The sequence below is a fragment of the Coffea eugenioides genome, chromosome 7 (assembly GCF_003713205.1).
Source record: "Coffea eugenioides isolate CCC68of chromosome 7, Ceug_1.0, whole genome shotgun sequence".
Taxonomy (NCBI): Eukaryota; Viridiplantae; Streptophyta; class Magnoliopsida; order Gentianales; family Rubiaceae; genus Coffea; species Coffea eugenioides.
In genome coordinates, this window is record NC_040041.1 from 3,105,385 (window position 1) to 3,118,910 (window position 13,526).

General features: G+C 36.3%; 1 protein-coding gene across 1 annotated transcript; it reads left to right on the top strand.

Moving 5' to 3' along the window:
* The first annotated feature begins 6,160 nt into the window (after positions 1-6,160).
* LOC113778338 (NAC domain-containing protein 37-like) lies at positions 6,161-10,144 on the top strand. Its single transcript, XM_027323711.1, has 4 exons — positions 6,161-6,309; positions 8,006-8,176; positions 8,282-8,553; positions 9,298-10,144. The coding sequence occupies exons 2-4, from the start codon at positions 8,011-8,013 to the stop codon at positions 9,889-9,891; spliced, it is 1,032 nt and encodes a 343-aa protein (XP_027179512.1). The 5' UTR covers positions 6,161-6,309; positions 8,006-8,010; the 3' UTR covers positions 9,892-10,144.
* The last annotated feature ends 3,382 nt before the right edge of the window (positions 10,145-13,526 follow it).

Here is a 13,526-nt window from a genome sequence, read left to right on the forward strand (position 1 = left end):
GAATGCATAACACCAACTCTACCATCCTGACCAACCCGACCCGCGTTTCTTCTTTTCTGTATGATAGGTCTCTTCTTGCTTCTTAATTCCGTTTCTGGTACAAAAATGAAACTGTTGCAAAGCTGGTCGAAATAATTAGGTTCAAGGACCTGGACACCTTTCTTCTCCATCACCTTGTCAGCATGCTTTCGTTTTAAATGTGCAATTCATTTGCATATGATACTGCAGTTGTCAGCCTCATCCGAAGAAGAAAAGCAATAACTTTTGGTTCGTAAAAATAAACAATCACGTTTCGATCGAAGACGGTTAATGGGCTTGCAGTTGTCTTCTCCAGCAAGATGCATGAAGAAAAGATTATTAATTATCATCATACAATACAAAAATGGCTGTGACACTACTACTACTTCAGCTATATATATATATCTTGCAAAGGGATTGAGGACGGCCATGGATTTCAGTGTCACAATTATGTGGTACTAGTAGTCTATTGTAAGTGGTGGCGGATATGGTTTTCAAGACACATATTTAATTCTTCAAAAGGGCACTTACATCTCTGATGATTTGTTGAGTGCATCTACTAGATTAGTACTGCATCCCCTGCAAATTAATTTCTTCATGAGCAGGCATACCTTAGTGTATAAGCTAGTAATCCCTTCCAAAAATGTTAGGGGATGCTTCAAGATAACTAAAAAAAAAGAGAGAGAGAGAGAGAGAGAGAAAAGAATAATGTTAACTTTTGCACCACTTTAAACTATCTTACTATCTATGCCTTGCTCTGGAATTAATCACATAGCACTAATAATATGTTTTTGTGGTTCCAAAATGATGTCCTTTCAGTAATAATGAAAAGAGAAAAGCCTAACCCAAAAACTATCCATGCCATCTCCATCCTCAACCCTTCTCTTCTAAACTATACCAATCATTCGGCCAACCCTCTTCATTGATGCGATCAATTCTTTCCTGTTGCTATCTTCCCTCCACACGCAGACTCCACCAAACAGAACTGACAATGAAGTGTAATCTCTTGCTTCATGTACGAAGGCATGATAAATTACGGCAAAAAGAAACCAAAAAAAAAAAAAAATGGCGAAATCATTTTTACCAAGCTTATTCAGAATCATTTTTGCATGTAATGTTCCCCAATTATGTTATCGTAGTTGGAATCAAATTCCAAAGTTTAAACAGAATTTGGAGCTTTGTTTGGAATGGTGTCTGCGACCCACAATTTCTCGTTGTAATTCAGGTCATGTTTATGCATTGAAGTTTTGGGTTGTTACTTGAAGGAATCTGTCCCGGGGAACTTATCCCTTTAATTATGTGATTGATTCTTTCTTCTTCTTCTTTTTTTATCTGAACAGTTTTCAATCTCAATTCTCGACAACAATGTGAAGAGTTTCTCATTTGCTAATCAGAAAAGGAAATGTTCAGAATACATCCCAACAACACATTATTAAAGAAAGAGACAATTATGTTGATGGCTGTGGGAGAGATAACTAATCAAACCTTTCAGAACAAAACATGAGGGAATCCTTTAAAGCAGAAAGGTTGGGTTGGAGATGGCGATCGAGAATTTTCTGGCTGCTTTTAGTTGGTCAATCTTTATCAAGTGAGAGGACGTTGTTTTACAAATCACGATTAATTTCATTGAGAGTGATAAATGTAGATCAAGAGTAACAATGAATTTGTTTGGTTTGCACCTTATTTACATTAGAAATCATTTTTTCACCACTTTTTTATCTCATATACATCATATCAAAAATATTATAGTATTTTTTATAAAAAAATATATTTCAAACAATCTCCTATCCAAACACACTAAAGGTCTTAGCAAAAAAATAAATAAATAAATAAATATGAACTTGGGTTGAAGAATTATGAATTTAAGCCCTCCCAAGCAAAAATACAACAAACAGCAAAAGAAACAAATGGAAGCTACATTATATATATATATAATTTTTTTTTCCATTTAGGATATTTCAACTTTTCGATCGAACTAATTCCTTAAAAATGCGTAGAGACTTGCTCCGAAGTAGCACACGGAGGTCAAAACTACATTATATAAGTATACAAATTGTAACATGTCAATTTTGTTTCTTGGGTTGCTGGGAAATTTCTGTAGTAGGCTCCTGATGAGTCCCTGACAATCGAAACCAAACTAAGAAGCCCTGGAGATATTTTGGGATGTTTTTCAAATTGGGTCCATAATTGTCTAAGTGGGGTCCTTTTTTTCTTCCCACCCTACCAGTTTTTCCTTCTAAGTGAAGCGGTGTACAATCACTTCCAACCAACGACTGCCTGCCACGATGACTCTGCTGCCCGTACAGTACTGTTTCTCCAATCCCTACGTTTTCTATGCTTCCTTGTCTCTAATACTTGTCGACCGAAATCATTCCAGTTTTCCAGTTAAAAAACTACCAAGAATACCAATTTTTAATTACAACGCGAACACTAGAGGGTATTAATTCTTCACTATAATTTATATTATTGACAAATAATATTATTAGCACTCCATAAAGAGTCTAAGGTTGTTTTTTATGTCAACTAAACTGACAAATATGCGCCTCAACACTTACAAATCTACTCTTTCAAAACTACTCTTTAAACCTTCTTTATACCAAAAGCCTTATTCTAATTGCATGCTCTTTAAATTTTTACATTTTTCGTCTTAATCCCATATTTCATTCTAAATTTTGCTGGCAATAAGTCACAGCTAACCCAACCTCCGCGCCTCATCCAAATCACTAATTCACATCTTTCAAGTAAAGTAGGGGTGCAAACGAATTGAGCAGCTCGATTCAAAATCGACTCGAGCTCGAGCTGGTCGAGTTATAGTTGAGTTCGAACTCGAGTTCAAAATATTAAGTTCGTTAACTCGTGAGTCGGCTAGCGATCTCGAGTATATAGATTTATTTTTTTATTTTAATAGTAAAATTACATAAATATCCTTAATTATTTAATATTATTTTATTTTATTTTTTACAAAATAAAATAATTATTTTTATTTTTTCGAGCTCGAGCTCGAGTTTCAAAATTGTCAGCTCGTTAAGTTTGAGTTCGAGTTCGAGTTTAATAAAATTAAGTCAAAACTCGACTCAATCAGGCCAAAACTCCACTCTACTCGACTCGTTTGCAACCCTAAAGTAAGGGAGAACCGTGGTTTGGAGTTTTGGGTTGTCGGGTTATTTAAAATTTTAGTATTGATTTGCATTTGATTAAGGGCAGTGCACGGTGGTTAGTGGCTACAGAAGCAATAAGAAACTAGAGATAGAGATTGTAAGGGGGAGTCTTATAATATTAATAACGATTTAGGAGCAATAATCATTAATTCAATCAATATAAAAAACAAACTAACTTCCTCTAGATAAGTTTTTTCCTCTTTCGAGAAACGAAATTTGACTAATTAAACCTAATCCCAGAAGTCAACCCAAAAGCCGGCAACTCTTGGATTGCTCCCAGGGACTTGACTAATAACGATTTAAGTTTTTTCCTCTAGATAAGTTGGCCACCACATAAATTGTGAAGTGGGAGGTCAAACCACCAATGTGCTACTATATATGTGATTTCTTCTAAATTCATACGGATACGTGGTGTATCCGTATGATTTAATGGTGGTTCATTTTTCGTCAATTATTTCGGCTCAGTTGGACCAACCACTCTAGAGTATGTTAGATTAGGTTAGATGTGCCGTTACGTAAAAAAAAAAAAAAAAGTTCAAACAAGTGGAGTGTTTGAAGCTTTTCTTCTTTTTTTTTTTTTTGAGTATCAATATAAAGCCCTAGTCCTATTGCCCCGTTCAGGGAGTACCAATATCATTAACTTTTACAAATAGTATACGGTACAGGGTAACAGGAAAAAGAGGAAAAGAAAGCCGAGCCATCAAAGAGGGGAGCCATTAAAAACGTGAGCCGCCAATCCAATCTGGCGTCCCCCACGAGAGGAATGGGGGACTAGTGTTAGGCGTCTGGCGAATGACACGTGGATTTCAGGGTTGATTTGGTCGTAGACTTTCCGTCACAGGTTACAAGTCACCTCATGGGCGAACGTAGGAAATTACATCCGATTTTGGAGCTGAAATTTGAGTGCATCTTATCATTATTTTGACCGAGCTCCCAAAACTTAAAACATAGAGGATTACCACTGGACCTCTAATTTCTTGACGGAATTTCCGAGGGCACATTCAGCATTGTGAGGGGAATAAAAATGATTGTCGATATAACTGTTCGTGAATGGTGTAATAATCTATAAACATATTATAAATGATAAATTTGACGGAATTATTTTTCACGTTGTTGTGTCAAAATTACGTAACATTCTCCCAACTTTAAGATTGGAATTTTGGCCAATTTGAAGCCATACATCATTTGGGAAAGTTGTTTTCCCAGCCCCTTACCCTTCAGTATTCATTAAAGTCAGAGCTCAAGTGTACTATACCCTGCTGAAAAGCACCTATATTCTAGTAGTATTTTTCCTGAGAAAATATTGAATGAAATGTATATGATTTGTTGAAAATAGACAACAAGATTTTCCAGTGGAAAAAACCCTAGTAAAATGAGATCAAAAATTAGCATAGAAAAAAAAAAATTTATCATTCGGTAAATGGTTATGTTCTCCCAAGTTTAGAAATTTCAAGTCATAGACTGCACGCTCACATGAGCTCCAAGGTTCTAACCACTATATATTTTATTGTGTTCTGTTTTCATTATTTTCAGTCAATAAACAAATTTAGTTTAAGAAGAGTCAGTTACTAATTTGCAAAACACCGACTCAAGTAATACTTGCAAGTTCTAGCATTTCTAAAAATGAGAAAATGGAATCTATTTAGGATCACTCTTTTTTTTTTTTCCTTTTTTAATGATTGGGATTTGTGAAATTTACAAATAATCATCATGCTAAACAAACATAGATCATGGATAAATGTACAGTCAATTTAACGACCTTATTTTTAAGTTTAGTAATCGATATGGTACCGTTTTCATCTAAGAATTTCAAATTATCATTTCAAAGCAAGAAAAAATGTCATTATCTTAAAATGCTTGCCACTAGTATATAGGCCACAGTAATATCACATGAGATTCTCGGTATCGCCTTTCCAGTGACAACTCAGTGTCACTTTTATATTTATACAAAGTGATCTGATTATTTAACTTGTTATATGATATTTATTTAAGTTTTTTTTTTTACCTTTAAGTGATAAGTGAGAATGATATTAAATTTGACACCGGATAGCGACATAGAGGATCCCACCTGCAATAACACGACAACTAATGAAAATAAATGCAAATGCATTTGGCGGTTGATCTTAAAGAAAGACATTCACGTATTAAAGAGCGATCCTCAAACAATAGTACCTAAGTCAATTTCTTTCCCATATGCTATTATGTGATATGTGAATTGAAGTTTTAAACTTCTAAATCACATAAAGTGTTTCTTTTTCAAATTTCCTTTTGCAAATACTAGTACCATTTCTTTCTGCTTATCAGTGCTTTTTGTTTCTTCCTTTATACTTTTTGCCAAATGTTTTGAAACTGGAAATATTGTTGAAAAAATAATTTCACAAAAAAACAAGGAAACACTCTCCACTAAGAACAAATAGCATACACTACAGTAAAAGAAGAATTGAATTCCTCTCACGGTTCCAACAAAAATCAAATGTCAATTACTACTAGTACTGGTTGACATGCAAAACTAGGCCCTGCATTTTGTTTTTTGCTTATTCTGTTTCTTTATAGAGGATTAACCGTAATTCTCCACCGACCCTTGACGATTTGAACCCGTAAGTTCCCAAAATTAACTAATCTATGTTTGATGACTTGCTGCATTTTATCCACTAATCTACATTTCGTTGTTTAGGTCTTGTAATTTCAAAACCAGTACGTGTGCACAACACAAATGCTAAAAAGTTTCTACACACTCAGATAATATAATGGAACAAAGAGCAATAGATTTTAAAAAAATAAAACAGAAAGAAAAGAAAAAATGGAGGGTGGAAGGTGTTCTGTAGGAACCAGGCAAATGACGCCAGCAATGGGGACAACCATCAAGCCATGCGCAATTGAGCGGTCCAAACTAGTCCTTTCCTTTCCCCCTTCTCTTCTCTTCCTTTGCCCTCTCCTTTTTATATTCACTACTTCTCACACTCCCTTCGGACTGAGTTCTCTTTCACTCTCTCTCAAACTTTGCTTTTTTGCAGTATCAGCAGTGTCTTCTACCTTTGTCTTCTTCTCCTTTAAATTCATTGTCCTTGAGCAAATAACTAGAGTAACGGAGCCGATACTGCACTACCAGCACCTGTCTGGCTATCTCCTCCAGGTAAGCTTTTGCATTAATTTCCCATGCAAATGCACGCAAACTGAATACAATTTTCATTGTATCTGCAGATTTCATGCATCACTCCCATAATTTTTTTTTCAGTTTCCATTTTGGTTGATGGCTGATGAGATCGGTCTTCTCAGCCATGTTGTTTCATCCAATTTCTTCAGTTCACCACATATTTACTGCTCTTTTTTTTTTAAAAAAAAAAAGGTTTAATTAATCAGATTCTCATTTTCTCTTCATCCCATTTTAGTGGTTTGGTTCCTAAATTATGCACTATCTTCCTTCGACATTCTTTGCTGAAGGCAACTGTGGAATGGTTTCCTGTTCTTGCAAAAAAGATACCCTTTACAAGATTATGAATACAGACATAGGTGATGATACCGTACGAAATGAGATTTAGCTTTCGACTTCCAAATCCCCCAGAGGCTCTAGCCCTATAACCTCTAAGCCTGGCCTGAGTACAAAGATTTCAGATAGACCAAACACCTACAGTACAATCAGTCTTTCTCCAAGATTTGCCAAGGTTGGCAGTTGCAGCATCTCTATCTCTCCTCTCCTGTGGTTGAGCAGTTGCCCAGTTTGTGATACTGGTTGGAGTATCCTCTGAAGTCCAATCATTACCACAGCACTGTGTCTTCTAACCTCTCATACACTGAGAATAGAGATGAAATGGTCTCTCTTCCACAACTTCTTAACAAGTTGGACTAAGGACCAGTGAGTCAGGGAGTCAGACTCAGGTGTTGCCAAGTTTATTGCAGACAAGAAGACAAAGGTCTCAGACTCCATCACTGAAATAATACATCGATTCTCGAAACACCCATGACAGAATTCTCTCTTTTCCTTTTCGTGCATTCCCTTTCTGGCAGGCTTGATCCAAACTAGCCGAACCGCGCACTGCCTTTTAACTCCCCTTACCTTTTCGCATTCCCTTGCAAATAGCGCGTGCCAAATAAATACAAGTAGTTGATAACGTCATCCCCTCTGAACTTTTGCCACTCAAACTTCTATTACTAATCTTTTATTGATCGATCTCAATGGACTACTAATTTATCTTGGTTCTTGACTTTTTTTAATTTGTGAGAACAATGTGTTTGAATTTGATTGATAATAATTTTATAATATCGTGATCAAGTCCCTGTTCTTTATTCATCATTTCACCATTCTCCACCACAAGACAACATCATTGGTACAAACCTTTAGTTGTCCGTTTCTACAGAGCCACACAATTAATATAGATGCCACCCTCCCCCCACCGCCGTCCCCAAAAAAGAAAAACCAAAAAAAAAAGGAATTAAGCTGTAAAAACTGAAGTCCTTATGTTTTGATGAAGGGTTAGCAAAGACCCATTATTGTTTTTTGTTTTCTTGAAAGTTTTGTCCCCTTATCTCAACCTCTATAAAAATGTCAATTTTCAAAGAAAAAGAAAAAGTTTTGCCAATGACAAGTGCTTCCAACCTTCCAGAGCTAAAGTTTGAACATTGTTTACCACCAAATGTGTGGCTTGATGATTATTTCCTATCCCTTGTGTAACACTTGTCATGGATTAGTCTGAAAGCTTCATAGTCTTCCCTGTCCCTCTTCACTTTTGTGCTTCTTATGGCATGTTTGGCTATGTACACACACATTACACTACAACAAGAGTTATGATCTAAGCATCATCTTCATTGATGCTGATTTTGATGTAGAACAGCCATCATGATGGACACAGCCGAATCATGTGTTCCTCCAGGATTTCGGTTTCATCCAACCGATGAAGAGCTCGTTGGTTACTACCTCAGGAAGAAGGTTGCATCACAGAAGATAGATCTTGATGTTATAAGAGATATTGATCTATATAGGATTGAACCATGGGATCTACAAGGTACATACACGTTTCTTTCCATCTTGTCTACTTACATTTGTCATACGTCGTAGCAAGTATTTAGGGTTTCAATTAAAACTACCTGAAAAGTATGTTACTTGACAGATAAATGCCGGATCGGATATGAAGAACAGAATGAGTGGTATTTTTTCAGTCACAAAGATAAGAAATATCCGACGGGGACAAGGACTAACAGGGCCACCATTGCCGGGTTCTGGAAAGCAACAGGGAGGGATAAATCCGTTTATGATAAATCAAAACTCATTGGCATGAGGAAAACCCTTGTCTTCTACAAAGGGAGGGCACCAAATGGGCAAAAATCCGATTGGATCATGCATGAATATCGGCTGGAATCTGAAGAGAATGGTCCTCCTCAGGCAAGTACTCAATCCCCCCCCCCCCCTTTCCCTTCTTCAAATCGTACAGGAAGCATAATTAGCTTTTTCAGTCTTCTTCCTTCACTCTGAAAAGAATACTTAAAAGCTAAACTATTCCCGAAATGGTTTTGAGCTTCTTCCCACCTTCGTGCATGGTTTTTGTTCCTACACTTTCAATACTATTGTCTTTCTCAAACAAGATGGAGAGGGCCAAAAATTCTTGGGAATTCGCATAAAATAATTGTTTCAGATTTCATATACTTCAAAAGGGCCCATATTTCCAACTTGTGAGGTACGGAATCATCGATCAAAGCCTTCCGTGCATGTTTCATTAATTGTTGATCCAAACCCCACATGCATATATCTCAGCTAAAGATGCATATCCCCCCTGCAAGTCGTTTCAGTAATTGTTGATCCAAAACCCCACATGCATATATCTCAGCTAAAGATGAATGTCCCCCTTGAAAGTCAAAAAGTTTATTAGTCACTACCAAATTAACACGGTTTCTCCAACTTGATGTGCCCTTTTTAGTGTAAACCATCCCGAATTCAACTTCTCTAAAGAAAAGTTGAATCTTTTCTAGTTGTACCTCTACAGTTGCACCATTGACTATCTTCTCTACTTCTATGCAAGTAAGGGACCGACAAGGGCAAATGATTTCAGCAACCTTTTTTATTTTAATTTTTTTTTCTTTTCCATCCAAAGAATAGTCGTGGACTAAATGTAGGGATATTTTATTACAGGAAGAAGGATGGGTGGTATGCCGAGCATTCAAGAAGAGAACCACCAGTGGGCAGACAAAAAGCATTGAAGCGTGGGACTCAAGTTATTTCTACGATGAACCAAGTGGAGTTAGCTCCGTTGTGGATCCTCTTGATTATATTACAAGGCAGCCAGCAAATAATTATCTTTCCCAAAATTTCATCTGCAAGCAAGAGATAGAAGCAGAAAACTTGAATAATTTCTTGAACACCACTGACCCCTTTGTACAGCTTCCTCAGCTGGAGAGCCCATCCATGCCACAACTAAAAAAGCCAAGCTCAATATCGTTAGTATCAGAGAACACTGAAGATGACGAACAACCTTTAAGGGGTTGCAGCAGCAGCAAGAAAGTGACGGATTGGAGAGCCCTGGACAAGTTTGTAGCCTCTCAGCTGAGCCATGATCAGGAGAGGTACGAGGGGGATATAGTGTCCGCAGGATTTGAAGGCCATGAGAGTTCAGATTTGGGATTGCTGCTACTGCAGAGTGGTAGGGAAGAAGGGTCTTCTAAGTTAAATGGATTTTTTAGCTCCAGCTCAGATTGTGATATTGGAATCTGCGTTTTCGATAAATGAAGAATTTATCTAATTAATTAGTGGTCTTTTTTTTTTTTTTTGTTAGTATTACGTCATGATTTCCAAATATTCTAAAATATTATCCTGTAAACATAATGGTTTTGATTTTTTTTTTAATATGAGTGACTGAAACTCAGAGCTAGTCCTCCTTCTAGATCTCTTTATCCAATAAAGATGACTGCATGTAGGAATTTTAACTTGGGATTTGAGGGTGACCAAAGACTTTGATAAGTAGGGTGGTGCAAAAATGAGGACTGATGAAGTTGTAATTCTCATACTCAATTTACAGCTCAAAATCATGGCACCTTATATATATATATATATATATATACTTCTATTTATTACTGTGTTCGTTGAATGCACATTAGTTACTTATCAATGTAAAGATTGTACTTATCCATGTATATATATATATATATACACACACGCAAAATTTAAAAGATTAATTAAAAAAATGCTTGTATAAAGATTTTACACACAACAGCCCATGGTGGTGGTATGTAAAAAAAATGCTTGTAAAAGATTTTACCTTTCTCATTTACTTCATACAAGGCTTACAAATTGATTTGTTTTCCCGGTAATTACCCCAGACAAGCTTATAACCTACAAATTACTTCGATGTATAAGCAGTCAAGCATGGTTGTACGTTGATTCACATTTCCACAAAAGCGAAGAACAAGAAACGTTGAAAAGGATTCACTTTGATGGGATCGTCCAAAACGTCTCCTATTCTTGTCTTGCATTCTTCTTCTTTATTGCCATTTTAGTCTCCCTCACGGAACCACCCCTTTCTATGCATCAATGGCAGGAATGAGATGTCGCATTAGCGAAGAGAGAGGGTATTGAATATAGTGATAGTTGGAGTTATCGTGATGAATTTATGGCTGTACTACGCTGCGTTATTGGTCGGCCGGCCTGCTAGCTGCTTTCCGTCATTGCATGCCATTTTGACCAAAGGGGAAAATTACATGATTCTTCTACATCACTACAATATGCTTACAACATGAGTCCAAAAAGAACACTTCTTTTTATTAGTAAAAGGTACTTCCTTTGTCTCACTTTAATATTAAAATATTAAGCAGTGTGGTTTTTTTATTTTTTTTTACTCGGGATTTAAGAAAAATTAATTAACTTTATTAGAAGAGTAAATTTAACGTACTGTTTTTCTTTCTAAAATATCCTTGTACAATAACAATACTATAAAAAATTGTACCATTGAAGTTATGAATTCAAGCAATTAATGAATAAGAGAGTACGTACACATGTCAAGTCAATTATTATACCCTTTATTGGAAAGCGGACTATAATTTATGACGGATAAAAAAGAAAAACAAAACTATGTACGAATTTGGAGGGAGTAGTGTATATATATATATATAGCTTCCATATATGAATTTGGAGTCGCGACCTCTAATAATGATAGTTCAGTCACGATCCAAAAACTAATCGATCAATCAAAATGTAACTGAAGAATGCTACGTGTCACAGAAGATAAACATATAATTTCTCCGGGATCTCCCACCTTCAGGCTCCGTTCACTACTTAAAAGAATTGTACACCGAAAGCTAAAGATTTTATAGCTTATAAACAAGAGAAGACAGAATGAATACGAAAGAGATTGATAGATTTCAGGCGTGCTGCTTGTTTTAATTTGGTTGACTGAAAATTAATACAGACCTCGTTTTCCAGCACTATGTGTGTATGTGCGGGTGTTTATTAGATTCAGAAAAGGTGCTGCTTTATATAAACAGACTGAATGGAAATGATTGCTGGAGAATTAGGAAGCGTCCTACTACGAACTAGTAGTAAATTCTAATGCTAGGCTAAAAGCCTGAAACAGATGCATGGTTCTGTAACAAGATTTTAATTCGCTTATACTCCAGAGTTTGAAGGAGGATTTCTTTCTACAAGAAACATGGACTGGAGCAAAATGTAACTACACTCAACAAAATTGGAAGTATCCATCATCCGCCAAATTAAGAACCTTCAAAAAAAAAAAGAGAGAGAGAGAGAAAAATAGTACTGCAAGTAAATTAATATGGGCGAGAAAGCGCTAGCTGCTTGTTTCGCATTCTTACATATCCAATTCTTTCCTGAATCATTTGAATAATAGTAGGCACATCTGGTCTGTTCATGGATAAACCATGGGAGTAGGAATACCTTACCGATGTTGTTAGGGTCTTATTCTGGGGACTGTGGGGCCATGACTTGTCTAGCATGCGCTGTGCAAGAAGGCTACCACTTTCCATGCTTGTCTCTCAAACTCTCTCAAGCCCAAAGGCCATTTGTCCTCCTCCTGCCTCGCAACATTGGAAACTAAGGTGATCACTATTAAGTATTAACCACCCTACTTCTTTTGGAAATTGAATATACACGAGAAAGAAAGAAAGAAAAACTTTGATATGTCCAGCCCCGGCAGCCAAATTGAGCTCTTGGTGCTTAGTGCATAATACTCCTAAAATTTGTTCCCAGAGCAGCTTTTGGAACTATCAGCATTTCCTGACCAAGTAATTAAGTAACCCCGTCTGCTGCAGAATGCACGGTTCGTCCCACCGTGTGGATTCTATGGGACCTTTGTGCAAACTCCTTTGAAAATCATGGCAACTCTCGTAAAGGAAAGCAAATTGGTCCAAAAAGAACGACATGAACTCTACCTAAATCTCTTCTCTTGCATTTCAGGGATTAAATTTGGTCTAATCACCCATGGCTTTTAGAAACTAGAAGCTCTGCACCCTGTGTATGCTCTTTTTTTTTTATTCGTTTCAAGAACGTGCTCAACGATATCTAGAAGAATTTGTTTAGAGCTGTCCGTCCATCCAAGTACTGCAAAACTACAAATGGGACCGACCTTTTTCTTGCATTTTATCTTATTTTATTTATTTTGGTTAGAACTTAGAAGCCAAACATTAGCTTGCCTACCAATTGTCCTGATTAAGAGAACAAAAAGTTCAAGCCCGCCCCCGGTTATCATCCTCTCCCCCACCCCAAGTATATAAAATTACGAAAGAGTGCAATTAGCCGGTACCACCACGTAGCCCACTCCGAAGTGTTTCGAATCTTTTAATTGCTTGCGTCAACCATATTATCACCTCTAACGTTTGGTTAAAAAAAAAAAAAGAAAGAAAGAAGGTTATGTTGACTTCGTTAAAACTTAAACAAAGATTGGAAATCCTTAATGTACGTTAAACTATTTGTAAGTTGCATCAAATTCAACTAGGTAGAAAGTGATAACTTATGCTGCAGCTCCTTGCAGCAAGCAAATCGTTACTTACCCTCATCTCCTCCTTTCTATAAACATGTATAGTACGTTTCAAGCAATTGCTAGTTAGTTTCATTGGAATGCAAGGGTGTTCTCGTCTGATTTTGACTTGTGATTTAAAGCAGACCCCAAAAAAAAATCAGTTTTTTTTTTTAATCTTATCCTTTGCTTTGGCTCCTGAATTTTATGTTTTTCAATTGATAAAAATGCTGAATTAGCTTTGATAATAGCCCCAAGTAGTCAACTTATAATATTGCCTCGTAAAATTAACTAGTTAATTCATTAGCCATGTATCAGGAAGAAAAGACAAATTAAATCAAACATTCATCACTAAAGAAAAATTAACAAAAACCAAATAATCATCATGTTTACAAAA

Coding starts and splice junctions, on each gene's coding strand:
- LOC113778338 (XM_027323711.1), top strand. CDS start 8,011: ATGATGGACACAGCCGAATCATGTGTTCCTCCAGGATTTCGGTTTCAT. Junction 8,177..8,281: donor TGAACCATGGGATCTACAAG/GTACATACACGT, acceptor GTTACTTGACAG/ATAAATGCCGGATCGGATAT. Junction 8,554..9,297: donor AAGAGAATGGTCCTCCTCAG/GCAAGTACTCAA, acceptor ATTTTATTACAG/GAAGAAGGATGGGTGGTATG.